The sequence below is a fragment of the Aedes albopictus genome, chromosome 2 (assembly GCF_035046485.1).
Source record: "Aedes albopictus strain Foshan chromosome 2, AalbF5, whole genome shotgun sequence".
Taxonomy (NCBI): domain Eukaryota; kingdom Metazoa; phylum Arthropoda; class Insecta; order Diptera; family Culicidae; genus Aedes; species Aedes albopictus.
This window is the reverse complement of record NC_085137.1, coordinates 215,853,060-215,875,033: the sequence shown is the minus strand read 5'-3', so window position 1 is coordinate 215,875,033 and position 21,974 is coordinate 215,853,060. Positions and strand designations below refer to the sequence as shown.

Here is a 21,974-nt window from a genome sequence, read left to right as displayed (position 1 = left end):
CTCAAAAAATTCTACGTCATCTATGGACGTCCCCTTGAATGGCCCCTTAAGCAAAACATTAAACAAAATCAATGCTGTCAGTGAGCTATTTGCTCTTTGAACGAAGCACCACGGTAGATAACGGACTAGTGTGCAACGCCCAGTGGCATTTAGTCTTCTGTATTATTATTTAGAACAAACTTTTCATTTTAAGACCGAAGCCATGCGTGAAAACAGTGAAAATTTAGCCGAAAATCTCATTTTTCTTGTGAAAAGGTATTTTTTTATGGTTTTTGATATTTATCCATTATAATTTCCATAATCCATAATAGTTTTTTAAAGGTGCAATTTGTTCACACCATTTTTTGGCAATAAAAAAAAAGCACGTCAAAAGGTATGGAATTGTTCAAGCAGTAGAAAATATATATTATGGCAAAATTTTGATAAAAAAATAAAAATAAAAAAGGAAATCTTTTTAAAAAAAATCGTATTTTGCATTAATTTGGAAAAATGTAATGTTCTAAAAGTTTATTTAACACTTAAGAGATACATGCCGATAACGGTAAAGTCTCTCTAAACAAAAAAAAAACTTTAGGTACACCGGGGCAAGTTGAAACGGGTTTGTCATGATGAAACGCAAGCTATTGAAATAGATTTCAATACACTTTGGAAATTTATCCTTCACAAAAATATTATTTGAATCAAAAACTATGTGTCATGACAATCAAATTGTTTATCATCATTAGAAAACATCATGTTAACCCGCTGCTTCAACTTACCCACCCGTTTAACTTTCTCTGGAGTATCTTATTGAAAAAAAAAATGTAAAAAGATAGAAAATCTGTTGAAAACTGAGAAAGTTATGGCACTTAAAGTGAAAACATCTTCATATTTCTCGATAATTCTGACTTGAGGCGCTTGCGCCACCTCTTGCAAAAAATAAATTTTAGTTCATGTCTTCATGTTAGATTCCCGAAAGAAACTAACTCCACTATGTGCTCAGCTATCTTTTACACTAAGTTATGGTAAAAAATAGGTTTGTTAGCTGGATTATACCAGATTATACTAGTTTACAATATGTTGCTTATCCTTTGGCAGATACGCGTATTTCGACCACCACTTGTAATCTTCCTCAGTGTCAGTTATCCACTGTGGATAACTGACACTGAGGAAGATTTTACAAGTGGTAGTCAAAATACGCGTATCTGCCAAAGGATAAGCAAATGGGGCGGAATTAATAGCTACGAAACTGATTACACTCATTCGAACAATCCTTACGTCAACTTGATACAATTCGAGATATTTATGAGTACCTATTGCAACATACCGCGACACTTTAACGAAAATTTCGTTTCGTTTCTCGAAAAATACCGAGGGGATTCTGAATTCGTATCTATCTCACGAAACATTTTTGAACTTCGTTTTGTTTAGAATCGCGTCGCATCAAAAATTCCACATATCGTTTTGTTTCGTATCGCTTTGGGTATGCATACCGCATACCATTAGAAGTAATCAACCTTCCGATCAATGTTCGGTTATCTCTTTCCTATTCTGCCAAGTTACAAAAGAACGTTATTTACTGCTCATGGGTCGTAAACCACTTACTTGGCCACCTTAGTAACACTCTGATACTGACTCGAAGTTCAAATACATAAAATCGAAAGTGAAACTCAGCACTGAACACCATGCACATCAGTCGTCAATCAAAGATGCTTGCAAGCATTATCTCCAAAGTTGCTTCTACATACATATATGCGAACGACGGCAACAAATACCTGCTCTCTCCATCTGACCCGCTACAGATCAGTTATCGTCGCCTGCTGGCTGTTATCGCCAAACAAAACCAACCAAAGAGTGGCGCGGAGTCACCCCGGGTATCGTATCAAAATGACACATCGTATCCTTTGGTTGTTTGCTATCACGGGAAAGCTGATGAACTCTGAAACGTCCAGTCAGTGTGCTTCGCCTGTAGAATAATGGGGTTGTTTGGTTTGAATCTGTCTCCCATTCACATTGAATTCGTAATCACAGTAAAAAATGTACGTGTTGTGTTTGTGATATTGCTTCAGAAATGCATCACCTAAGTCACATTCCGTACGAAATGTGGTAAAACATAGAGAGAAATTTCGGAGTCATATTTCAATCAAGGCCGGGGCCCGTGACGCAAGTGGTCACACGTTTGAGTTATAAGCCGATGGTCACAGCTTCGATCCTAGCCCCGGCACTTTCGTCAGTTGCTCTTTCCCCCTGAGAGCAGCTGACAATGACCCTCTTCTGAGCTCATAGCTCAAATGGACCCGGATACTTGGACATCGGCGAACGGCAACTCATAATGGACCCCCAATCGGACTGGAAAAAAGAATCATTAGCATCCACACATCAACATCCTTGTTCTCATCATTCTACCAGGATAGGGTAGACAGTGAAAGCAGCGCGAAAAGCAACCAGTTAGATAAAGAAGATAATAGAATACATTTAGGCGCTGTACAAAAGTTGAAGTGCAGCTGCCAATTGGAGTCGCTCGCGTAGCGCTCTAGTGTACAAAAGAGCAGAAAATTAGGTTAAGTAGACAAGAATAAAACAAAAAATCAATCAAGAAGAAAAAAAAGTTGCCGACGAGATTCAAACACTGACTTTCATCATGTGTAGCCGTGGCTGACCGGTCTGGGTCAACTGAATAAGTGAAATAATGTTTGCCTAAAACAAAGTTCCAGAGGAAAAGTCACTCTCCTCTGGGATATTCCTCGACCTAGTAATGATTGATTTTAGCGCTATACCGGTCTTCGGGTTTTTTTTAAACAACCGATTGGGATAAAGGCCGACGTTTCAAATGTTGATTTATTCTTCCTCAGGGCAAAACAAAATAAATGTTCAGGAGAAACCCGAAGACCAATATAGCACCAAAATGTCCCCTAATTGTATAATTTTTGCTGTGATGTCACAGCTGATGCCCCGTCAGTCAGTGACCATTATTGTTGTCGGCCACGTCGTTCGTTACTGAACGGAGCAGAGCGCAGTACCATCCTGATCTTGGCAACAACATTGTTTCCATCACGAAAAGGGATGGACGATTCTCACATTCGTGCATTCTTTACGCTCTCGTTGACGGTGCGCATCAGAGCAGGGGAAGGGGGGTGGGTTGGGGTGGAGAAAAAAGCAAAGCTATAAATGACGGACACTTGATGTTGCCAAAGCAACACGTCACTCAACTGTTGTTGCCGATGGTCGGTCATCTACATCTTATTTCAGCCCCAAAGTCCCGCAAAAAAAATATCGAACCGTGCTATGTCGCGCTGGAAAAAGCATCAAGATCAAATCAATGTCATAAGGCGTGACAAAGACGACCAGGACGGATGTCGGTAGCTCAATGCAGCAATAATGATGGATGGCTAGGCGCACTGAAGGAAAACAGCAGCGCCATTGTTCCAGGCTGTTCCTATTTGCAAAAGGTAATACACGGAACTACAAATGAACCCAAATTTAAGTTGTTTTGACGCAATCCCGGTCTTCCGTGGAATTACTCAAATTTGCGTCAAACAGCGATAGTGGCGAGTGAGTAGTTCTCGTTTGAGAGCGGCAAAAAAATTAACCCAGTTGTAAGTTATTTTCACCCAACGGAGGCCTCAATTGACGCAAATTTGGGTTAACTCAAGAAAACCCAAATTTGGCTTCTTCCACGGAAGAGCAGCGGATGCGTCGGTGCTTCTCTCTTTGTTTTCGACAACATTGCGGTGGGGCGAGGGAGAAAACAACCCAACTTTGAGTTAAAACTTTAAGCACTTTAGTCAAATTTGAGTTTTTAAAACTTATTCTTTGGGTTATAATATTTTTCCGTGTAGATTTCCGCGAATATCCAATTATAATATGTGCAGATGGATGATTCCGATGCATAAACGTCATTAAAGCAATATGTATTGCGCAATTCGCTTTTCGTCAGAATTTCTAATAATAAAGGAGAGGTGTAGACAAGAATATGCAGTAGACTCAAAATCTACCTTAAACCGCTCATATCTAATTGTGTGCAAACTCTTATTGTCGTAGGAACAAGGCCGGCAGATAGCCATCATAACCTAAATCCTCCACAAATGGAGATCGCGTGAGTGCATGCGGATGATGGTTGTAGGGGAAAGATTTCAGAGGCACAGGTTCCCTTTAGTTCGTGGTTTGCCAATTGTTAGGACCAATATGGATAATAAGATATGCATTCATCATTTAGATATTAACGGTATAAGTAAAGAGAAGGGTATAGCAAAGTGTTACACTTCAAAAAAAAAAAAATAATTCCAGATTCTCGTAATTGTAGTTACGTTGTAGGCAAAAGTGTCAAAATTATCAAATGTTGGGCTACATAATATTTAAACGAACCCTGTTTGTTGAAGATAGTGAAAGAAAATTGAAAAGAACTAATACAAATTAAGAGAAGAATGGGTGATTATCCCTTTGAAGCCGGAATTTTGCCAAGCGTCACAATAGAATTTTTTCTATGTATTCCTGTGGTTTTGATGCTCAACAGCTTAAAAAGGGTAGAATATGGCGCAAAATTGTTTTTTTTTTTTCTGGACATCCTAGACCATCCAAACTGTTCTTGAGTTTAGATCCTTCTGAAAGATCAATAGATAGTATCAGATCTGTTGGGATATTCTAGGACATCCAACCCGTAATTTATTATATTAAGTAAATCTTCTGAATGTTCAATGGACATCATCAGATCAACTGGGGTCATCCAAACTATTATGATGTTTAAAATCTAGCATCTGTTTCTGTCTTGTCTATATTGAGTTATTTTGTATAATCTATTGTACTTACTGGAGCTCACAGAATACAATCAGAGACTATGACATAGCTTCGGGATGTGCAGAATCGTAAACACTGCCCTGCAATATATTACATCAACGGTTCCCAACCTTGGCTCTCGCGACCCCCAGTCTGTCGTCACTGCGCTTTTCGTAAAACATCCTAAGCGTGCCTGCAAGCGGTTGGGTGGTCGCGAAACGAAGGTTGGGAAGCTATGTATGGAGTCTACAGCTGTAATAATACCTCTTTTTGCTGTTTTGGGTTACCCAGCTTTACCAATAGATACATTTATTTGGCGTTGATTACAATTATAATAAAACTGAATCAACAATTCTTCACCACAACACTCGGTTCGTAGCTGCAGTCCTTTATCCTCGCTACCGAGGATTCCACATTTGCCTTCAGCTTTGTGCCCGAGATGTTGCTTCGTCTTTCTTCACCTTAGTTGGAAGTTCTTAGCTGTAGTGAAGTTTAGCAATCCTGAAATATCTCAAAGGTATTTTGGAATTGCTTTGAGTTTCACAGAAGTTCACGGATCTGGGTGGGTTAGACTAAGTGACGTAACTTTTTATAGTATCAATAATAACTACAACGAATGCAGATTATAAAAAAATGAGTTTCATAAATGTTTGAGTACGCAAAGGAACAGAACAATGCAGAAAAGCATTGCAAATGTAGATATAAAGTTGTGTAGTCCATGAAAGATTGGACGACCTAAATTATCAAAAAACTATACTGCCGTTATATGTATAGTTGTCCCATGTTATATGGGATTGCCATATAACATGGAAAAATTGGGCGTAGAACGGCAGTATAATGAAGTGACCCTTAAGGGCGGACGGGACGGTCGGGGAAATATCCGCCATTGCTCTGTTGCTACTAAGATGGTAATCTCAGATTCTACTTCATATTTTGCAACAAAAACCTATCACTGTGTATGCTCACTTGCAGTGCATATGCTGATTGTTTTTCAGCATCTTCAGTGCGATAGAACTCGAGATTACCATCTTCAAAAACGCGAGGCAAATTGTTAGAAAGAGAGGCAAGATAGGAAAAATAACACGGCGTCCCGTTTCACCTTAAGAGTTAAGATGTTGATGGATCCTATTTGGTTGTGTAACGTTAGTATCTAAAATAAAATCACCTCGTTACATATGTATCAACTAACAGTAAGGTAGACCAAAAATATCCCAAAAATATATAACATCGCTTATTGTTCCTCAAACTACTTTGGTAAATAAAGTGGATTATGTAACACTACATAACGTAGTGGCAAAAACTATTATCACAAGTGTAGATCTGAAGCTATGGTCACCAAAGTGGTTTGGTTGATCTGGAATATACCAAAACCACAGACAAACAGACGTCTCACTCTACTCACTTCCCATCGTTTCTCTTTTTAACAGATTATTCAAATATTCCATAGTTCGGAAATCGCACGCTCATGGCGCTCGCATCGTTTTTACTCCTGTTTGACGTTTGCTCACTACCGCCATCTACTCAGTGGGTTTGCGTACCACAGCGTGATAAGCATTGGGCGATTATGTTTGCGTGACGATGATTTTTATCGCATTTTGTTCCAAGTGATACGTCTGTTTGTCTGTGCCAAAACTATCTTGAACTGACTCATGAAAAGCCAGGGGGATTACAGTTGGATGTGTAATGTTACAGATCACTACTGTGAGAATAACTACTTTTACTGTCAAGAGAGTTTGGACGACCCTTATAATGTCCCAAAGGTCCATAATAATATATAGTTGACTTCAGGTTGATCCAGTATCCGCGATTGATTGTGCAACGTTACACAGTATATTAGATGTGGGTGCAGTTACGAGTGTAGACCTGGAGTTCTGAACTCCAAGGTGGTTTGGCTAAACTGGAATATCCCTATAGTGTCTATAAATCACGGGTTACGTACAAAAGGCTGAAACACGAAAGGCTGAAATAACAAAAGGCTGAATTACGAAAGGCTGAATCACAAAAGGCTGAAAATGTCAAAAGGCTGAAATAACATAAGGCTGAAATAATGATTCGACTAGCTTTCAAACGGCGAGCCTAAAGGCAGTCATGCGAGCCTAAAGGCAACATTAACATCACAGACAAACAGACATAACACTCTAATTATTCATATCGTACACTGGTATAATGATCTTTATGAAAATTTGCTAGTTGGCCGACCACTCAGCCCTGACACTTGCATTGGTTTTGCTTGAGTTTGGCGCACACTACCGCTCATTGGTTGATGGTTCATTGTATGCAGTATGCAATATTGATCGCCTACATAACTATGACAGTATTTCTCCAAAGAATAGCATATATTTAAAAGAAGGAAAAATCTCTGATCACATTGTTGACAGCTGTAATGGCAACCAATCTCCATAACAGCATGACTCGAAAGAATAGCTCATGCTCAAAGAAGGAAAAATCTCCGATTGAAATACCATCAGTCATTTTTTGTGTTAGTTGGTATGCATCATTAGCCTCTTCACTAAGCACATTCTATGACAAGGACTCATATATGTAGCCGATCTGGTTAGCGAACGGGTAGTCATGCTGAGGGTGACGGGTTCGATTCTCCCTTTGGCTAGAAACTTTTTGTAATGAAAAATTCCTTGACAACCACGGGTATAAAGTATCTTTCTGCCTGTCACACGACATACAAATGCAAAGTGGTCATTGGCAGAGAAGGCTCTCAATTAATAACTGTTGAAATGCGTATAGAAGCTGAAAGCAGGCTTTGTTTTAGTTCGGACGTTACATCAGAAAAAAAGAAGAAGAAGTACTATAACTCATTTCCTGCATTTTTGCAATTTCAGCCTTTTGTGCATTCAGCCTTTTGAAATTCAGCCTTATGTTACTTTCAGCCTTTCGTGTTCAGCCTTTTGTGCATTCAGCCTTTTGAAATTCAGCCTTATGTTAGCATCCCATAAATCACATTGTAGATTTCAAAAGCTTCGCGGATCCCAGCAGATTATGCAATGCTATTATGCATGGCGAAAACACATAAAGTTATTTTTGTAGATTTGAAGGACATCATTATAGGACAGTTTGGAGGACCCGGAATTTCCCATAGGTTTTTAATAATAATAATATTAAGTAGACTTCAGATTGGTCCAATTGCCGCGGTTGATTATGCAACGTTACTCAGTATAACGGATATGGCTACGGTTACGAGTGTAAGTTCTGAACTCCAGGGTAGTTCGGCTGATCTTGAATATCTCTATAGTGTAAATAAATCACATTGTTAATTTCAAGAGCCTAATGGATCCCAGTAGATTATGCAATACTATTATTTATGGCGAAATCACACAAAAAAAAAGTTTGTAGATTAGAAGCACTTTACTACAGGACAGTTTGGAACACCTAGCACTTTCCAAAATATAAAACACCTTTTTGATATTGTACGAAATGAAACTAGATTGGCTCGGTATCGGATTTGGAAGGTTTGATTTATTTAGCGAGAAGATACAAATGATCTTGGTTGGTCGGCGGTCTGGTTTGAACTGATTGGCGTGGCTATTCTAAATGAGACCTATAGGTACTAGACCGGGTCAACATGGTCATTTTTTCGGAACAAAGCTTTTTCGATGCCTTTTGGGGTCCCGAACAACTGTGCAAAATTTGGGCACAGTTGGTTGTGTCCCCGCATTCCGCATTGCGTTTGAAATTTGTATGGAGTTATATATGGGAAAACACACTTTTCTACATTTTTCTCGTAAGAGGCTCGAATTTGTCTGGAACTATGTAACTCTCGATGTTAAAGTTAAGCCCAGGAGATGCTGATTAACTTTGCCAAAAAGAGTAAGATGCTAGAATGACTCTGAAAAAAGTTATTAATGTTCAAAGTTTGATATCTCCGCACAACTGCTGAAAATCATTTTTTCTGCCAACACTGCTGGTGCTTCAAAGGATCAACTTATCCTTGCTTTATAATCAGTCATTTCATGGAACTCCAAGTCCCATTTCATCAACAAACAACAATCAAGCTAGTGGTTTTTATTTGATTCTCCACTCATTCTTTTTTATTAATTGATTACAAAATTCTATTCATTTTAGCACTTGCATTTGAGGAATAGTTCCGGAACTATTAAAGAGAAGTACCATATAATATATCTCTCGCATATATCTCTCTGCAACCGATGGCCGCTTTGTGAACAACTCATCCTAACCTGGCTTGCGACATATCTAATGGACATGGGTCCGGATTTAAAGAAGAATAATTCTAAAGCTCGGCACGTGGCGCATCTAATTTTTTGGTTTTGCACATCGAAAACAATAAAAACGTTTTGAAACTTTTGACGGACATTCCAAAATCTGGTTTAATCTGTCCCCATGATAATAGTACATAGCAAGAGTTTCCTAGTGAAAAATTATGAGAGAGGCTTATGCGCTTGTTTTTAGCCATCTCAGACCCTCCTGCTCCTACGAGGGAAGAGTAGACTTGTATTCATACACAATTTTTAAATTTGTTTTGGACCGTAGACTTGAGCCAGAGAACCTATCCCGCCAACATTATCTATGTTTGATCTACGTAGTTCTAGTAGAAGTATTTGCTTTTGATACCATGATCAAGGAATAACGACAAAATGATCGGCCTAAAACACATTCCTATCCCATATAACGCTGTTTGTATGGTCGGTCAGCTACACTTATGTATAAACTGTAACACTATATGACACCAACTCATCCCACTTTATGCAATTTATGATAGGGTCCCTACGGAATGATACCTTGGCTTCCCCTGTAAGCTGGTGTTCAATAATATTCGCAAATGGTCTCTTCTTTGTATTGGCTGATGGCAAATGATCGCGCATTATTTTAAAATAACTAACACAATTTTCTGTTGGTGTTTAATTTACGTGCTGTGTAATGTGTATTGTTTTCTCCTGTGTAAACCTTATTGGTTGGAATCAAGACAGATATTCAATAAAAACTTGTCATTTTCTTGGTCCAAAAGTGACGCAACTTTTTCGCGACTAGTGCGCTGTACATATTATTAATGACAAGGAGATAGATGCGCACTACTTCCGAAATGATTCAGAAAACGAAGCGAGTTCAGGTCGTGCCACGACTCAGTTTCAATATTTTCTTTTAATCCACGAGTTGTTGTTGGAACCATTTCTTCATAGAAGTATTAAAGATGGAATACAAGGCAGTGGCAGGCTTATCCGTATCTATGTTCGGAGAGATACATTGAAATTGCCGGTTCTAGTGGGTTTCACAATAACATGATGGGCTCCTGTCTCTTACTTATTTAAGGGTACCAGAAATGCAAGAATGGGTTATAATATGTCGCCTCCTCCTTTCGAAAATTTTCGAAAGGCAGATCTGGGCAAATTAGCTATCCCGAAAAAAGTGGCCGCAAAAAATGACAGAATGTACGATTTTATTAGTTGCAATTACTTGCATATCTTATATTTTAGGCACGTTTAATCGTACAAAAAATAGTAATATAATCTAATTATAAATTACTTGTTGCAGAAATATGTATTTGCAAACTATTTTCATCAATGCGTAAATCCAGAGCACCCTGAATTTATCCATCTCGTCAAAATGTCGCAGAATATATTGCATTTTATTTGCTCAAAATTCCAGGTCATGATCAGATTGATTTAGTGGCCATCGGTGTGCCCTTTGAAATAGTTCCAGAAAAATTCCCCAAATGCAAATCCTGAAATGAACAGAATTTTGTAATCAATTAATAAAAAAGAATGAGTGGAGAATCAAATTAAAACCACTAGCTTGATTGTTGTTTGTGGATGAAATGGGGCTTGGAGTTCCATGAAATGACAGATTATAAAGCAAGGATAAGTTGATCCTTTGAAGCACCAGCAGTGTTGGCAGAAAAAATGATTTTCAGTAGTTGTGCGGAGATATCGAACTTTGAACATTAATAACTTTTTTCAGAGGCATTCTAGCATCTTACTCTTTTTGGCAAAGTTAATCTGCATCTCCTGGGCTTAACTTTAACATCGAGAGTTACATAGTTCCAGACAAATTCGAGCCTCTTACGAGAAAAATGTAGAAAAGTGTGTTTTCCCATATATAACTCCATACAAACTTCAAACGCAATGCGGAATGCGGGGACACAACCAACTGTGCCCAAATTTTGCACAGTTGTTCGGGACCACAAAAGGCATCGAAAAAGCTTTGTTCCGGGTTGATGTGATCAAATCTGAATTTTCCCATACAACGTTGACCCACTCTAATAGGTACAAATTGAGTACACAGAAGAGCTTTCGCTCACCTATCGGTTGGATGATCAGAGAGGCTGATCATGTTATGCAGAGAAATTGGAGATGACTGGCTTAAAACTAGGGTGATCCAAAATTGACAAATCCTATTCTTAACATAGCCGGCCTCCGTTGAAAAGTGTGATTTTCAAAACCTTATCTTCTATTTTACAATATTTACCTTAGCCTAAGTCACTTCACTTGCTTATTGATTTCTAAGAAATGATGATCTACGAGTTCTCGACCTCAGTTCTAGATGTCGTCGGCTGGGAGCATGGCGGCCTCCGTCACGTTGGTGTTCCCACGGTTGGCTAGGGGACGTGGAGCCAGCTTATCGACACCCTCGCTTGGCGGTTCGCAGGTACGCCGAGGGGGGTCGGTTGACCACCATAGCAGCGCGAAGAATCTCGACGGAATGGTATGGACGGAGCAACATGGAACGATAAAATGCATTTGGTTTACAATCAGCAAAATGAAGAGACAAACGAAAAATGGCGACATAGCATTTCAAGGCAGGAGACTTGCGGCCATGATGACGGTAGAATAACGGTCCGCAAAGGTCGGTTTACAGCGATAGCATACAGTCTTGAACCACTTTCCGCTCCAGGTTGCGTACTCTCAGCGGCCAAAACTGTTCCCGCAAGTTGACGATCAACAATTGCGGGCCGGCGTGAAGAAGCTTTGGGTGATAGTAGGTGACTACCATTTTGATGAAGGGGTGGCTCGGAGACAGGATCATCGGTTGTTTGCGTGTTTCCGTCACCGGAGCGTTGCGAAGACGGCCACCAACCTTCAGGATTCCATCCTTCAAGATTGGTGTTAGGGATTTTAGCTTGGAGTTGGGCTTGACTTCTCTTGTGGCAGCGACGGCTTTGACGTCTTCGGTCAGCGACTCTTGTTGGGTTAAACGAACCAAACGCATGAGCGCGTCCTTGTACTCAGTGGTCTTCAGAAAACCGGTTCGTCGATTTGAGGGATTGCTTTGCTTGCCATTGTGGCAAAATATCAGGAGATATGCCACCACCGAGACTAGGCCAGTATACGAAGACCTAAGACTGAAGATAGGGTTTGGCTCGTGGACTTGGATCGGTAGGACAATCACTCTTTCCTCGAGTTGTTCTGCTTCGAAGCTCTCGAATGCTGGACGGACAAGAGAAGGCCAGTGTCTATTGGTTTGACTGAGCCACGGTGGATCCTTCCACCATGCTGGGCAATCCCTAAGTTCTGCCGGCAGCATTTCACGGGAGATGATGTCTGCTGGAATCGCGATTCCAAGCACATGATTCCACAGTCCGCCTTCCGTCAGGTATTGTATTTCGGACACTCGGTTTGCCACAAACGTTTTCCAGCGGGATGGGGCAGCCGAAATCCACTGGAGGACGATCATCGAATCAGTCCAGAAAAAACACTTCATTGAGAGATTCAGTGTTTCCTGGACCTTCTGGGCTAAGTGGCTCAGTAATAGCGCCGAATAAAGTTCGAGCCGAGGTGCCAGTTTCGACTTCGAGGTTAAAAGACGAACGGATGTGTCGCCGCTGAAGGACACGGCGCGGAGGTAGATGCATGCCCCATCAGCCTTCTCGGAGGCATCACAAAAACCTTGTAATTCGATGGAAGTCGGATCGACGATTGGGACGACCCAACGAGGAACGATAATTATCTCGATTGCCGCAAGTTCGGACCGAAGTTGCAGCCAGCTTTGTTGGAGTTCGTCTTCTAGCGACTCGTCCCAGGAACGCTTGCTTCGCCAGAGGTCCTGCACGAACAACTTGGCAACTACGATGACTGGGCGTTTGAAGCCGAGCGGGTCGAAAAGGCTCGAAGAATCGGAAACCACTTGCCGCTTGGAAACGCAAATGTCTTGCTTCCATTTTGGAACATGGAAGCAGAAGCAATCGGAAGCAAGCTCCCACCTAAGCCCGAGAGTTTTGATGGAATCTCCTGGATCGAGGCCCAATACGGTTCGTTCATGACGTAGTGCCTCAGGAATATGCAAGAGAATCTCCGGAGAATTGGACGACCATTTGCGCAGTGGAAATCCTGCGGAATGCAGAAGCTGAAGAAGCTGCGTGCACAAGACCTTTCCAGATCGAATGGTATTGCTTCCGGTAAAGAGATCGTCCATATAAAAGTCTTCGCCTACGACTTCAGCAGCGAGAGGATGAGACTGACGGCCTATCACGGAGAGTTCTTTCAGACAGCGGGTGGCTAGATACGGCGCTGAAGAAGTGCCATACGTTACCGTGGAGAGCTCGAAAATGCGAATCGGCTCCGACGGATCATCTCTCCGAAGAATCCGCTGCAGACACTGGTCTGGAGAATGCACCTGGATCTGGCGGTACATTTTTTCGATATCCACAATAATCACGTATCGATGGGTTCGCCACCGCAGGATCAACGAGAAGAGGTCATCTTGGACGGTGGGTCCCATCATCAGCGCGTTGTTCAGAGAAACGTTGGTGTCCGTGGCGCAAGACGCGTCGAAAACTACGCGAAGCTTCGTGGTTACGCTGTCGGGACGTTCGATGCAGTGGTGTGGAAGATAATACGGGCGATACGGTGTGGGCTGGCTAACATCTTCTACTTCCTTCATGTGTCCAAGGATTCGGTATTCCTCGATGAAAGCGGAGTAAGCTGTCTTCAGTTGGGGTTTGGCTTGTAATCGGCGTTCCACGGATAGGAACCGACGTTTGGCGATTTCATACGAGTCCCCCATCTGTGATAGAATGATGGGTTTCTTCGGAAGTTGGACAACGAATCTACCGGACTCAGCTCTCGTGGTAGTGGCGACGAAGTGAGCCTCACAAGTCGATTCTTCTACGGACAAGGTGCTGGAGGACTGACAGGATTCAAGTTCCCAAAATCTGGACAACTGTTGTTCGAGACCGTCCGTGCTGCAAACGTGGACGATACTAACAATTCCGGGATCTGGTCGGCTATTACCAGCCCGACCGGAGACGACCCAACCCAGCATGGTATTCTGCAACACAGGTCGGCCGGGGCCTAGGCGAATCAGTCCATCGAGAAGCAAATCATAATACGCATCCACTCCGATAATCATATCCACTGCTGCTGGTTTGTTGAATTGGGGATCTGCCAGAATTACTCCGGTAGGCCAATTCCATTCGGCTACGTCAATGCTATTCGAAGGAAGTTCACGTGTCACAGCAGACAGCACGTGGAACTTAAGCTGGGTACGAAAACGGCAGCAATGCGACTGGATGTGGACTACGACGGAGTGTGTGGACGTGGTAGAGGATTGTCCGATTCCCCCGACGATGTGGTGTTCCTTGACACGTTGCACTTGCAATCGTTGGGCCAAGCTTTCGGAAATTATGTTCAGCTGCGAGGCGGGATCGAGCAACGCTCTAGCCCACAGAGTGTTTTTCGAAGAATCGATGACCTTCACGAGCGCAGTCTGCAGCAACACGGTTGATGGGATTCGGCGGACGTTGGCAACCGAGGAGGTAGAGCAATGACTGAGGGCACTCGTGGATGGTGTCTGTTCGTCAGGGACGATAGATGGCGAGGAAGACTTATTTGCGTTGGACGACGTAGTTGGAGCGATTTGAGGTTGAGATTGAGTCTGATTTGTGGAGGGCTGGCTTGAGTTTGATTTGGGACCCTGTGGTTGGGGAGGATTGCGAATGGGAGCTTGTTGGTGGAGCATCGTGTGATGCTTTTGACTGCAGACGCGACAGGCACCGGATGAGCAGTTCCTAACCTGGTGATCAGCGGACAGGCAGTTGATGCAGAGGCTCCTTTTCTTCACCAAATCGTACCGTTCGGAAACGGCCAGCTTGCGGAACACATCACATTTGAACGGCGAGTGGGAAGACTGGTTACAGAAACAGCATGGCTTTTGAGATGAATTGACGACGGAATGCACGCTGCTAACCTTGACCTTCGGCACACGCGCTGGATCAGATCGGGGAGGATCAGAGGCCCGCGCTTTCCCAGGCGCGATTGACTGGAGAACGATGCAATGGGAACGTAGGAAATCGATGAGCACCTCATACCGGGGAACATCTGTCGATTTGTGATGGTTTTCCCACTGCTTAAGCGTTGCAGTGTCGAGACGAGAGCACACGATGTGAGCCAGCAACACACTCCAACCCTGGGTGTCGATGTTCATTTTCTCAATCATCTGCAGATTTCGTTCGAAGTCGTCAATTAGTCGAGAAAGGGATTCGTAACTTTCCCGCTTCCGGGGTTCGACGGAAAGAAGCGCATCTATATAGGTTTTAACCACAAGCTTTTTGTTATCGAAGCGCTTTGTCAGAGACTGCCAAGCAATGACATAGTTGGCATCAGTAATGTCGATAGGCTCGACAACCCGCTTCGCTTCCCCTGTCAGTGATGCAACAAGATAGGAAAATTTGTCCACATCAGAAAGATTGGGATTGGAATCGATGAGACTTTTAAACGTGTCTCGAAAAGTCAGCCACTCAGTAACTGACCCGCTGAAGGAAGGAAGCTTGACTTCGGGAAGCTTTATCCGAGCCATTGGAGTGGCGCGATTGGCATTTGGACCACTGAAACCCCCACCTGCACTGGTGGAGGGCGCCGCATTAGCCATGCGTTCAGCATTTACGAGAAAACCTTTCACCTGCACGTAGATCTTTTCGAACCGATCACGTGAGGCACGACTAAGCTTTTCATCTTCGTCTGCAGTTGGCGAGTCATCATCCTGCAGCAAATCAATTTGCAAACGCATTTTCAAAAAGTTCTCAAAAAGTCCCTCCAAGCGATCCATCCAACCCGCGATCTGTCCGTTATCCCGCGCTTCATCGTAGTTATTAATAAACTCGACCACGTTGTTCAACGTGTCGAAGCAAAACCGCTCCTGCTTGGTCAATGCTCGCAAATCAGGCGACATTGTTCCACTCCAATACAGTCAGACCCACAAAAAGCTCGAAAAAGCGTTCGAATAACAGTAAAACCACTAACAGCTTTGTTCGCTCACGCCGCGAGAAATCAATCCACCACCTCACCTCGTGTTAGTTTAGCGCGCAGCGTGCGCTAATCATCAACCTCAGCTCTAAACTCTCAAAAAAGCGCTTAAATTCTCTCTGCGATGTACGCTTCGGTTGCTTCGACGGTACTCAATTTGCGCAAGGGGTTAGTCGTATGCTTCTACTCGCTTACCTCATCTATCTGCAACAGTGACGGGCAGCGCCGCGGTAAGGCGCGCGACGGTGTGGCGCGCGGCGGTGAGGCGCGCGGCGCTGAGACGCGCAGCGATGAGGCGCGCGGTGATCAGGCGATGAGGCGCGCGGCGGTGGGCCGACGGGGCTCGGCCTTTGTGCTGGCGGCTATTCTTTCCGATCCAGTTGTATGAACCGACGCCACGCTATCTGCTGACCACGCGGTCAGCTCGAGTCACGCTTTGGTGCTATGTACACTCTCTTTATCACACTTAATGCACTTTCACTGATTTTCTGATCAATGCGGTTACACTTTTGGATGTGATTTGTTCTTTTTTCGTTCAATTTCTAATTTTCACTATTAGCCACGTGCGTTTGGTTTCTTCTCGAGACTTAACCTCAACAACACTCACGCGCACGCGGTACGATAATCAACGTTAGCGTTCGCGGTATCTAAATTTCGACCGGCGCGAAACCGAGTTTACCACGACGCCGGAATTTGTGACGATCTGCTTTTTCCACGATAAGCACTTGCTCACTCGCGAACCGAAAACTACGAATATACCGAGGCCAATCAATCCGGCTCGAAGGACCAATTTTTTATGTACGAAATGAAACTAGATTGGCTCGGTATCGGATTTGGAAGGTTTGATTTATTTAGCGAGAAGATACAAATGATCTTGGTTGGTCGGCGGTCTGGTTTGAACTGATTGGCGTGGCTATTCTAAATGAGACCTATAGGTACAAATTGAGTACACAGAAGAGCTTTCGCTCACCTATCGGTTGGATGATCAGAGAGGCTGATCATGTTATGCAGAGAAATTGGAGATGACTGGCTTAAAACTAGGGTGATCCAAAATTGACAAATCCTATTCTTAACAGATATTATTAACGAAGGTTAAATAAATACGTATGAACATAACCCATATCGAAATTCAGCTTTTAGAACAACTGGTACCATCGTTCGGGGTGACATGTGTCCATTGATCCTACGCATTCAATATAAATCAGAGAATCCGACGGACGATGCAAAGTATCTTAGAATTATGTATTCTAGTAGTTTGGCTCACAATAAGCATTCTCGTAGTATTCTAAACGTGCGTAATAGTGGCTCAATGTCACCCCGCTTTGGCCCAATGACACCCCGCACAATGGAATGTCAATTATTTCGTTTCTCCAAACTTCATGGTGTTCAGGATGTTCTAGGTTGTCAGTAAAGTCTTGAATACTAATATTTCCATTTTCCCCTTAATACAGGACTCAATTTGCAACAGCTTTGCCGAAGACAGTATTCTGTTTTTCAAATGTGTGAATTTATACAGGCGTTTCAATGTTGAGGTCATGCATGACCCCTCCGTCTCCAAAGGGTACCGTAAAACAGGGTATCTTTGATAATGCGGGTGACTTTGATAGTGCGGCAGGCATTGTATAGTTTATCTTATAATCATGATTCCTTCAACCTGTTCAGGAAAAGGCAAACGTAAATCAATTCTATACATATGAAAGTTCATCTTAGACGTATTTCCATAAAAAACCTAGTTTATATACAACTTTTTGGACAAAAAAATGTTGATATTGTTGTCATTTGTCAACTCCTTCAAACAATATGCTATACGACTTCGTTACAACTGGTTTTCCAATGAATAGACTCTTATTTTCGATAGATTCATCATAGTAGATTCGAAATCTACTTTATCTGATATATTCCACAAGGCTTCACTCATCATGTTCATTCTCCTAAGCTTTCAATCTGTGATTATTTTTTAAGATTTGATGTATTTTTCAGGGCATTATCAAAGTTACCCCAAAATGAAAATCTGATGCTCGCTCATATGAAAAGTTATCCAAAATATTTAAAATTATCGAATCTCAATTGCAATTGATAACTGCTACCCCAGCACTTGTTTTAAAAATATAAAAGTCGGGGAAATACTGTTACATGGAAAATATTGGGAAAATTTGCTGAAAAACTATCAAAGTTACCCCATTTTACGGTACCAAAGACTTTCTTATTATAAAGCATAAGCGGTAGTCATTAAGTCACCAAGCACGTTAAATCAAATAAAGGCTTCGAAGTAGCTACTGTTCTAAAATCGAGCCAAAGCTTGTCCAATACAAAATTGGAGCAATATTCCTCCATGCCGTTTTTAATTACAATCTTTCTCTCTCTCCTATCCCTCAGGTAACAATTACTTCCACCCATCGTGCAACATCCGCTCGTCATACGCCAGCGTACCTACATAAATACAGAAAGTCAAGATTAAAAATCTCGTCCACAAGTGCTGTCGTCGTCGTCGTCGTAACTCCCCTAACACATCCGAGGCCCTAACCGCCCCTGCTGGTTGGCGCAAAATAGCATTTGAATTGAACAAAAGGACAAATATCTCCTCCGTCAGTTGTTATGTACATGTAGGTACGCTGTGCGCCGGATGACAATTGTCCTTGAAGCAGGATTTGTCCGTCCCGTTACCTCTTCCGCTTGGTCCTCATCGACCGCAATATGTTGCGCGTGTTAGGCTGAAAATCTTAACCCAGGCATGAGGGGTACACTGTCCCTCAGCCAAATTTGACATTTACATTCTTTTGTCACAGGATTTGCGTCCAACTGAAAGGACTCCGTACTTCATTCCACAAAACTCTCCAACCAAATCGACATTCGCCATTGCCACAGTTAGTGATCCCATAAATTACCCCATCATTACGTTAATACGCATGCTGCTGCAGCATTCATTCGCACCGTCGCGTTGTCAGTCGTCGTCAATAAAACCAAAACGCATCAAAGTTGGGAATTTTTAATGCGTAGATCGTCGTCGTCGTCGTCGTCGTCATATTTGCCGATGAAAATTTTGGACTTCTGGCCCTGGGGAAGAGGGTGAATCCCCGAAAAAAAAAGTAATAAAATATGATTCTTTCACCTCGATTGACGACTTTGCCCGGTTGTTTGTAGTTTCGAGTAATGGTAGATAACAGTATTGATGTCTGGTTGAAATTTTGAAAGAATGTTTTCGAAAACTGACAATATTGACAGTATTCCTTACAAAATTATTTAATACAAAGAATCAAATTCTCTTGATTGAAATATTTTAGGCAGATTATTAACGGTAATTTTATCACAAAACCTTGCTAGAACTATAAGTCGACATAACATGGTTAACATAACCAATAGAATTTAATTGTATTCAGACCTATTGTGAGACTGAAATGAGCTTTAAGCAGTATTAGGCTCTTTAGGGAACCCAAAAACTGTCTTGAGTATGGGGCCCTGAAACTTTTCTAAAACCTTTCGAAATGCATTGAAACCCTTCCTAACATAACTCATACCCCCGGCGACTTCTTTTAAAACCCTGGGACCTTTTGGGACCTTTTGGAACCTCCTGAATCCCATTGAAACCTATTGAAATGTCCAAAAATGCATTAAAACGCTTTGAAGTCCCTCTGAATCTCGCAGTGTTACCGAATGGTAACTTTGCGTTTATGGATGGAGAATGTAGAGTAATGTTTATATAGCTACTCCAACGGTCACTTTGAACAGTGGGCGGGAAACCTAAGGACGAGATTGACCCCCATCTCCTCCCGGTACTCACCTGGCTGCCTTCGGGGACCCTACTCGCATCATCGTCAGGACGCCCGCGACGCCTGGGACTCGGAAGAACAGCGCACCCCTGTCGCCTATCATGCGCGTAACAACAGCCAATTTGGCCCATCAGCTTCAATGACGTGCGCGCTTGTTATGCAATACAGCCAGTGTGCTGGATTTCGGGGCTGGGGGGCAATTGCTGCAGTTACGCACATGTCACTTATACTGTACCATTTTTCGGTAATCCTGCCGGCGACACGATGGACTAGATTCGTGTTTCGGAGCTCTACCAACAACTGCACGAGGACCCCTCCAGGAAGCAATAAATTTGTACGTTAATTTAAATCACTTTTTTTTCTAGGACAAACCCCACTGAAAACTTCCCCATCTGAAACACCGGGGATCTGGGACCCGGGAGTCAAAAGAGGCCTTGTGAGCCCACCCCGGAAGCTGCTAGGCTTGCAGTTTGGGGCTTAGGCACGTCTCCTTTTAAGCCGGCACGATCGACTCCCGGGGTCAAAAATTGCATCAGCTGGAAATCCAGGGAACTTTCCTTAAACTCCCAGACACCCTCTTTGAGATTCCCTTAAAGCCCTGAAATCCCATGAGACCTACATACAAATATTGATACGCCTTGAAACCTCACTGAAGCCCTTCTAAAACCCCCTAAGAAACCCGTACACTTCTTTTAAACTCTCCGGAAGTCCCCTGAGACTTTCTGAAACTTACTGAAATACCTTGAAAAGTCTTAAAGCCCCTCTGGAACATACGCTGAGGCCTGCTAAAACTCCCGTAAAATTCTCTTCAGAAGGCTGCTGAAACTCCTTGAAACCACATGAAACCCCTGAAACGCATTTAATCGGCTTGAAACCCCTCTAATCCCTCTCATCTCCCTCGCCCTTGATACTTCTATCAGGAAACTTCTATTAAACCCAACTGAAGCCCCCATAATCTCCTTAAAGCTCAAAATCCTTCTGAAACCCTTACCTCTTGTGAAATTATGAGATTTTTTTTGACAAACCTAAAATAGATTTAGAACCAGATTTATAACGGGTGGTCACTAAATAACGGGAATGCTTTGAATGTGCTCTTAAAAATATATGATCTTTAAAAATGGCAATCTGAATTTAACTATCATAAAGGTTTAACAATGTACGTCCATGGAAAATATAAAATTTAAGAAAGTTGAACGTAGTAATTTGTACAGTATTTTTTTGCAGTGATGTTGGAGCAACTGCTTTGTACGACTTTTCAGAGTTTACTTTCACGCATTTCCTGCGTCTGTGAAATCGTTGGTCAAAATAAATGGTTTCTCAGCTACCTTTAGCATCTACACACTCAAACAGTAATAAGAAAAAATGGGGATACTGACTTGTTTTTTTTTTTTTTTTGCTTTGGTTGTAGCCTTTTCCCGTAAATGACATTTATAGAAATTTCCAAAAAATGTTATTTTCCTGTATCACCAAAACGTGTCGATGTAATTTGTGCACTGCGGTTCATTGTTGAACTTTTTTTGTGCTATTTTTTTTATAACGAACCATTTAAATGTTGTTCAATGTGTAAATGTGATTTGATGTAAATATTTGTTATTCAACAAGGCATTCTATTGATTTATCCAGCCCATGTCACAAAAGAAGATTTTATTATGTGAAATGATATCATGTTTATTGGTTTTGCTAGTTTTCCTCTAAATATTTCCTTCAGGATCTGTTTCTTGGGATGCCGAAATGTGGAATTCATTCAAAACCGGGCGGGTTCTAGTTTTATAATGGTTTACTATTAACTTTTTTTTACAGTTGTTTTGGGCAATCAGTAGAGCCGTCCAAGGCGTTTTGGTAGTGCTTCCTGTTTCAATGTCGTTTTCTGCAGAACAGAATAAGTTGACACAAAATAAAAAATACGCTGACTTTGTGGATAGATAGACGATGGTTTTGTCTAAAAAATGTTTACTCTATGGACGCTTCTATTGTTTTTAATCAGCTGCTAAAAGCATTCCGGTTATTTAGTGGCCACCAGTCTTGTGCATTATCACCATCATAACACAAAAAAGCCGCAACATCAACATTGCCCTTCTTCCTCCATCAACGCTACAGCCGACCGTCTCTATGTTGCTATCGAACACATTCGAGACGAACGCATTGATACGGAGGCTGCCGCCGCCACGCTCTTTCTCTGCAAATCTCTTGAGTAGCCGAACGCTTCTTAACCGTCGTTCCGACGCAGAGCTATGTCACTCACTGCTGG

At 42.2% G+C, this 21,974-nt stretch overlaps 1 protein-coding gene across 1 annotated transcript; it reads right to left on the bottom strand.

Annotated features, from left to right (window-relative positions):
* Positions 1 to 11,571: 11,571 nt before the first annotated feature.
* LOC134286350 (uncharacterized) lies at positions 11,572 to 15,885 on the bottom strand. The gene has a single exon (XM_062847960.1). The coding sequence runs from the start codon at positions 15,883 to 15,885 to the stop codon at positions 11,572 to 11,574; it is 4,314 nt and encodes a 1,437-aa protein (XP_062703944.1).
* Between the last annotated feature and the right edge of the window lie 6,089 nt (positions 15,886 to 21,974).

Bases quoted from the DNA above. Each gene is read 5' to 3' on its own strand.
- LOC134286350 (XM_062847960.1), bottom strand. From the start codon at position 15,885: ATGTCGCCTGATTTGCGAGCATTGACCAAGCAGGAGCGGTTTTGCTTC.